The 8,066-nt window shown below is 33.3% G+C and overlaps 1 protein-coding gene across 5 annotated transcripts in view; it reads right to left on the bottom strand.

The window, feature by feature from the left end:
• The window catches only part of LOC107741992 (CSC1-like protein 2), a 59,637-nt gene that overhangs the window by 7,712 nt on the left and 43,859 nt on the right, over positions 1–8,066 (bottom strand). For all 5 annotated transcript variants that reach the window (XM_016554830.1, XM_016554832.1, XM_016554833.1 and 2 more), the window contains 7 exons: positions 7,903–8,040; positions 6,443–6,596; positions 4,960–5,066; positions 4,399–4,485; positions 2,832–2,897; positions 2,035–2,197; positions 953–1,058 (listed from right to left, as the gene is read on the bottom strand). In XM_016554830.1, coding sequence (XP_016410316.1) covers positions 953–1,058; positions 2,035–2,197; positions 2,832–2,897; positions 4,399–4,485; positions 4,960–5,066; positions 6,443–6,596; positions 7,903–8,040 — 821 coding nt within the window. The remainder of the gene's footprint in view (positions 1–952; positions 1,059–2,034; positions 2,198–2,831; positions 2,898–4,398; positions 4,486–4,959; positions 5,067–6,442; positions 6,597–7,902; positions 8,041–8,066) is intronic.

Here is an 8,066-nt window from a genome sequence, read left to right as displayed (position 1 = left end):
GTGCACTAGACGCGGTTTAGCCAATCACAACACACTGGGCTAGCTAACCAATCAGAGCCCATCGCCTATTTTTGAGGGAGGTGCTTCATAAAAGAAGGAAATGATCAGTGTGTTTTTCATAGATGGGACAGAGCGGTGTGGAATAAAGGTAAATTATGTGAAAAATAATGAGTTTTTTTAAAAACGAAGCATTAACACATGTTAGACTGCACCCCATAAACACAATCAAGCCTAGAAAAAAAACAGTGAACCACCCCTTTAATATTGTAATCTCATGAGGTCTGTCTTAGCATCTTTCAAGCGACAAAACATCAGCCTGTAGTGTGTTTTCATTTCAGACGCAACGTGATATCAACATGTGTGCAGACGTGAGGTTAATCGCGTGTCAGATGTGAACCGCTGCGTCTCAAATGAGCATCTCCGTCTGCGTTTACAGTGTGGGCTGAGAGACAGAAATAAAGTTTCCTCCGCAGAACAGCGATGAGTCACACACCGCCAGCTCGACGAACACCTGTGTGTGTGTGTGTGTGTTTCTGAGAGACTTCTAGAAATAACGTGAGCATACAAAAGCTCAGCGACAGACAACAGAGATTACTGCTCAAATGCAGCAAGTCTTCTCCGTTTGTGTGCTTTTGCAGTGAATACGCAGGCAGAGGATCTATATTTTATTGGACACACACACACACACAGAGACACAGTGCATAGGCAGGTGGTTCTGCTGGCGCAGCTTGCGTTTTCCATTGTTGAAGATGCATGCAGACATGCAGCCAGCAGGAGGCGCTCTGGACACACACACACACACACACACACTCTTTCAGTCGTGTCATTCACAGCATTTCTCCCTTATCCTCTCTTTCATCCTTGTTGTTCGTCTGTCTCTCTCTCTCTGATTGGCTGTCGGTCTGTGGTTTCGTGAATGGGCTGATGTGGAAGTGGGCGTGGCCAGACTCACCGAAGGGGACGATGATTGGGCAGGTGATGCTGTACGTCATAACGACGGTGAAAACGCACATCATCCAGGCGTAGGCAGCTCCAAACTGAAACTCATAGGCTTGATGCTGCGCGCACACACACACACACACACACACACACACACACACACACACGTTACACAACTAAACGCATCACATCCAGGTGAACAGCAGGTAAAAATAACTCATTGTGGGTGGATGAATCTCTAAAACTTATCAAAAACAAAAAAATACATCCCTCCATCAAAAGGAAACAAATATTTTTTTTTTGCTTAAAGGAAATTCATTTGTTTCAATTTTCATTTATTAAAATTAATTAATATTTTAAGGACCATTAAGATTTTTTAACCACTGCAACATTTTCATGACAAACGAGCACATTTTACATAATTACTGCAATAAATAAATAAACAAAAATATTATTTAAAAAATAATCAAATAAATAAAGTAATTTATTAATTGATTATACATCATGGTAATATTTGTTGGTCTGTCTTTAATTAATGCTGGTTAAAATATATAAATACACACATACATACATACAATTAATTAAATATATAAATGAAAAAATTATTAGATAAAATTAGAATTAGATAAAATTAATTTAATAAATATATAAATGAATGAATGAATGAATTAATTAATTTATAAAAAACACTATTAAATAAATAATTAAAGATATTTAAATTGTAAAGTATTTATATACATTATGGTAATATTTGTTGGTCTGCCTTTGATGCTGGTTTAAACAAAACAAAACAAAACAAAAATGAATGAATGGATAAAACACAATTAATTGAATAAATTAATTAATATATGAATAAAATGCAATTAAATGAATGACTGAATGAATGAATAAATAGATATATAAAATACAATTGAATGAATGTTTAATAAAATAAGGTGAAGCGTTTTTGGCTAAAAATGGGTGTAATATTCATGAAAATAACGTCACAAAGCAAAAACAATTTAATGGTCCTAAAACATTTCCTAAAAAAGAGTGAAATTAAGGACCAAGATCATGCGAATGGTTTAAAAGGTCGACAGGTGCATGTCTTTGTACCCGTTTGACGTTGCGTCTCTCCGCAGCCGAGCGAGCCAAACACAGCCGGATCATGTACATGAGCAGACCTGGAATCCGCAGCAGATCCATGGCGTTTCCGATGAACGCCGACGTGATGACGTAATTCACAAAAAACGCTCCATTATCAGGGAGGAAGACACACCTGAAATTACAGACGAAATCAGTTAATCAGCACCTCAATATATGCACTAAATCAAAACTAAAAACTAAAAGCCGGTTTGTGAACATTCAGAAATTTAATTTGATTAATATATGAATATTTATATAAAAAAAAAAAAAAAAAAAAAGTTAGAAGCAAGCAAGAAACACGTGTGAAGCAGCAAGAACGTCTGTTAAGCATTAAAAAAATTAAAATAAAATAATCAAGATATTGAGGTTTAGTTCATTAATATACGAGTATTTAAATAAAATGCTGCAATTGGCAAGAAAGTTTAAGCAATTCAAAAGAATGAAATAAAATAAAAAATAAAATAAAAACCATTTAAACATTCAGAATTTCAGTTAAGCAATATATGAACATTTAAATAAAATAAAATAAACAATTAAAAAGATTCAAAAGTTCTGTTCATTAATATATGCATATTTAAATGAAATGCTACAATTGGCAAAGTTTAAGCATTTCAACAACAACAACAAAAAAAACTGAACTAAACATTCAGAAGTTCAATACATAAATCTAAATATTTAAATTAATACAATTATACAACTGGCTATAAAGTTCAAAATAAAATAAAATAAAAAATGAAATGAAATGAAATAAAATAAAATAAACTTACTCAAATCTGACGGTGGCTTCAGCCAGGAATTTTTTGTCAAACAGCCAGCGGAAGAAAACGTCCAAACTAACACGGAGAAGAACATTTAGTATTATGAAACTGTCATCTGAAGTTTAACACTTGGGGTTTGTGATTTCAACAAGCCTTTATATATTGAAGAGCGCTAGCAGTCATCACCAGCAAACGAGTAATGTTTAATATACTAAAAAGCTAATTATAGTAAAATCATTCACCAAGCATCTGCACCAAACATATCAGTACAAATACTGAGCAGATCATCAGATCATCAGAGCTTCAGGCAGATACTCAGATAAGTCCCATGACAGACATAAATAATGAATTAAATATGCAATTACAGATTCAAATAAACCTCCCACATCCAGGGTGCGAATTACGCAGTGACCAGGGGGGTGCATTTTTTATGTTTTAAATAGGGCTGTCAAGTGATTATTTAAAAAAAAAAATTAATTACATAATGTGCCGATTAATTAATCAAATGAATCTCAAATTAATGAGATTAATTAACATGTACATCATGTGCCGATTAAAGATAATAGTTATCATTGTGTTAATTTAGAAAAAAAACACTGAATAGACATTACAAAAAGGTAGCTGAAATATAAGTAGCTTTAGAAAGAAATATTTTTAATTCAACATAAAAAATACAAATAAATCGTGAAATATGAAATTATTTGAAAAAGAAACGATACTCTGAATATAAAACTAAATGCGCCAGTAGGTGGCGGCAAAGCCCTGTCTTAAGTGAGTCATTCAATCATTAATTCAATCGATTAGTTCAAATGGCTGATTCAATCAGAAACGAAGCAAGTGACTGCCTTTATGAATGGTTCACTGAATCATTGATTCACTCGATTCTTTTAAAAACATGGATTCATTAATGAAACACCGCTGTGTGTTGATCTGAGACGCACAACAGTTCTCTTAGGGCTTTATTTTCATTGGTGAAATTACTGACAATGTGTCTAAAATGTAATTATTCACACCTTTACCTTTTATGTAAAACTTTTATGTAACCTATTTTTGTCTTTCTACCAGCCAATGATGATTCTGAAAGAAAGCAGTGTTCGTTATAGTAACACATGCAGCTTTCACGCGCATCTGACTGACAGAACCGTGCGCTTGTATTTCAGCGGTGCTGTTAATGTTATGGTTATTTTAGCAAATAGTTTTGCTCCATAAACTGAGTTCAGCAGCATTAAGTTGAAGAGGGTAAACTTCACACGATCACTCGACTGAATCTACACGTGCATTTTAGGTGTTCTTGCTCCGTCCAAGCAATAAATGCACGTCTTTGAATGAGCGCTGTAGCGTATTCTTCTACCGCTCAGGTACTGTCAATACGACCCATTTCAGGAGCTGCCAGAAATTATATTTTAAAATCATTTAGGGCTATAGCCTCCCTACATCTAGTTTTGACGTCCATCAGGGCGGTTAAAGCCTTCTTTAGGGGGGTCAGACCCCCCCAAACCCCCCCCGTAATTCGCACCCTGCCCACATCCACAGGATCTCTCGCCCTCATCACAAATGTAAAGATCTCAGACGGTACCTGCTGAGACCCAGAGAAGGCAGCAGGAGAACCATGAAGATCAGGAAAGTGTAGCACTTGTGCATGGTGGTCCTGTTCTCGCCCGACCTGAGAAACACACCAGATAAAACACCTGACACTCTTCAGAGCAGATCTGTGTCATAAGGGTCAATTTTTTGAAATTGAGATTTATACATCATCTAAAAGCTGAATAAATAAGCTTTCCATTGATGTATGGTTTGTTAGGATAGGACAATATTTGGAATCTCCAAAAATCTGAGGGTGCAAAAAAAAATCTTAAATATTGAGAAAATCGCCTTTAAAGTTGTTCAAATGAAGTTCTTAGCAATGTATATTACTAATCAAAAATTAAGTTTTGATATATTTACAGTAGGAAATTTACAAAATATCTTCATGGAACATGATCTTTATTTAATATCCTAATGATTTTTGGCATAAAAGAAAAATTGATAATTTTGACCCATGCAGTGTATTGTTGGCTATTGCTACAAATATTGCTAATGCTTTTGTGCTCCAGGGTCACATATCTGATTTGAGTCGTGTGGGATTGTGGGATTGTACCTGGTCCAGTGGGCTTCAAAGAAGGCGGAGTAGTAGACGATGGTGGGCAGCAGGGCGGAGAAGGCCCACAGGAGCAGCGTGGGGAAAAACTGGGTGATGATGGGGTTCTAGACACACAGACAAACACAGACACATCAGCATGTGTTTACACTCTCTTTCCTCCATCACCTGCTCGTACATCCCTCCTCGGTCTCGGCACATCAGCAAAATAATAATAATAATAATAATAATAGAAACCTTGTTTGGGTGAATTTCATGAAGAACTTGACGTCCAGGTCATGGTTCAACCCAAAATCCTAAGCAAATAGTACAAAAATATTCTTGCAAAAATAAAGCAAGCCTGTTTATAGGACCATTGAGATTTCTTGCAGTTTAAACCTTAAGTAGAGTATCAAAAAATAAATAAATGAATAAAAAAATACTAGCTTGATTTATAATTACTCAGTTATTATAGTAATTTAACTATAAAATATATTTATTGTATTATTATTATTATTATTATTGTAACAATAATAATAACATTTATTATTAATTACAATGGAATACAATTATTATTATTAGTAGTAGTTTTATAGTATTAGTCTCGGTGTTTATTACTGATTCAGTACCGATTTTAACTATACATAATGATAATAATAATAATACAATGTATTATGGAAAAAGATGGTGTATTATTAATATTGTCATTATGATGATGATTATGATACATTTTGAACTTATAGTAATTCTACATTATGATGATGGAGGCATAATGTATTGTTATTATATATAATCTATTATTATAATTATTATGCATTACAAACTGTATTTATATATAAAATGACTAATATGTATTATTATTATTATTATTAATATAATTGATTCTTAAATGTACAATTTATTAAATGTATTATTTTTTCTTATTATTCATTATCATCATTATTATAACACAACATATTGTCATTATACATAATTATTATTAATAATAAAATTAATGTGCATTAAAATAATATTAAATGTAATGTAGTTATTGTTCCTAATCATATAATTTATTAAGTTATTACATCATTATGATTATTATTATTGTAGAGACAAAAGATTGTCATTAAAATAATGCAAATCAAAATGTCACAATGCAAAAATGACTGTTTGCTAATAAAAACGTAATTTCTTTCTTTTTTGTATTATTTTGAAATATGACAACGCCATGTTCTTGTCTTTCACAATATGAGAGATGAACTCGGTCTAATTTGTGGAGCAGGATGTTTCATTACTCAGATGAATCACATCTCCTCCACGCTAATCTGGGGTTTTGTCCTGCCGTGAACCAGCATCAAGTCAGGTTTTTTTCTACATTTTGTTTCAATGCAAATGCTCTTTTTTTTTTTTGTACTGTCATTGCTCGGTCTATATGAACATCAAAAGTGTTCTGAACGACTTTTTTGGCACCATTTTCACTTTCACTTGACGCTAGAAATAGCCATGGAGTTTGTGGCAGTCTTACGTTCAGATACTCCACAGGCTTGGTGACGTTGAACTTGTCCATAGTGGAGATGATGATGGCCGGGGTGGTGAGGAAGAAGAGGAGGAGGAAGAGGATGCAGTTAATGATGAAGCAGCGAAGCCACCAGGAAACTCCTCCCAAAGACAGATTCTCCCTGTGATCAAGAAACACAAACACACACACACACAGCTCTTGACTGCTCATGGGTGAGTCCTGCACATAATGAAGTCAGCAAAGAAGCGGCTGCTGGGAATCCAATAACAGCGCACTGCTCACTGTATACTGTGTTTTTACATTAGTACTGGATGTGAAACCGTATTAGAGACTATGAAATCAGATTAAGATTTTTTTCCCAAATTTCTTTTTATTATTTTGGATTCCGTTTTTTTAATAATTATTTAATTTTTAGGGCTCTATGAAATCAGTTTTTCCCTCAAACTCGGTTTTATTTTTTCCCCTAATTTTGTGTTTTCTATTTTAATTGATCTGTTTTTGGATTTAATAATGTTTTTATTAAATTTTAACAATAAACAGCTGGTCAATTTAATTAACTGAACCGCAGTCTGGTCAATTTAATTAATAAAACTTATTATAATTGAATATATTTTAAAATAATAGGGCTCTATGAAATGTTTAATCTTTTCAGAAAATCTGTGTTGTCTGTGATTTATGATTTAATACACATTTCTTAGCAAAAATGTCAGTAATCAAATGAATGCATAAAACATGAACAATTTAATTAATGAATTAATCGTTATGAAATTTTGCATTGTACCATAAATCCTATTTTTATGATTGAATTAATAACGATTTAAGTTTAATAAAAATGACATGTTTAGGGTCCTATGAATTCCATTCCATAAAAAACTGAATTTTATTTATTTTCACAAATTCTGTTTTTTTGTTTTGTTAAATTCCATTTTAATTAAATTGTAATAACAAACAGCATGTCTGATCAGTTTAATTAATAAAACTTTTAACAATTTAATAACTAGCTGAATACATTTTACAATAATAGTGCCCAATTAAATGTTTTATCTTTTCAGAAATTCTGTGTTGTCTTCTAATTTTTCTGGATTTATGATTTAATATAAATGTATAGTATGATGGTAAAAATAAAAGCACAAACCATTAAAAATGTTATTAATTAATCTTTATGAAATTCTGCATTATACTGTCAATTCTTTTTTATGACTGGATTCTGTGATTTTGTCTATGTTTGATATCATCGGGCCCTTCAGTACACATTATGAATCAATAATTATTTGCAGACCCATTAAAAAAAGAGCTCAAGAAACAGAAGGTCAAATCAAGTGCTTTGCATAAAAAAGCATTAGAAAAAATGGATTGGAAACAGTTCTTCACCGTGGGCTCTGGTTGTAATGGGTCATTGTCCATGCATGCAGAAAACATATGAGCAAAAGAGAAGGAATGAGAGAGTGAATAAGTGTATTCCTTACCAGCGCACGTTTTGGGGGTCCGGCGCGTAGCTGACGCTCCAGTCATAGACATGAAGACTGTCACTGAACTGAGAGGTACGCAGCTCCTGACGACACTTACAGCCCTGACACTGACACGCGTTAAAGTCCTTCAGGATGCTGCAGACACACACACACACACACAC

The sequence above is a fragment of the Sinocyclocheilus rhinocerous genome, unplaced genomic scaffold, assembly GCF_001515625.1.
Source record: "Sinocyclocheilus rhinocerous isolate Xijiao unplaced genomic scaffold, SAMN03320098_v1.1 scaffold586, whole genome shotgun sequence".
NCBI classification, from domain to species: domain Eukaryota; kingdom Metazoa; phylum Chordata; class Actinopteri; order Cypriniformes; family Cyprinidae; genus Sinocyclocheilus; species Sinocyclocheilus rhinocerous.
This window is presented reverse-complemented; position numbering and strand designations above follow the sequence as displayed.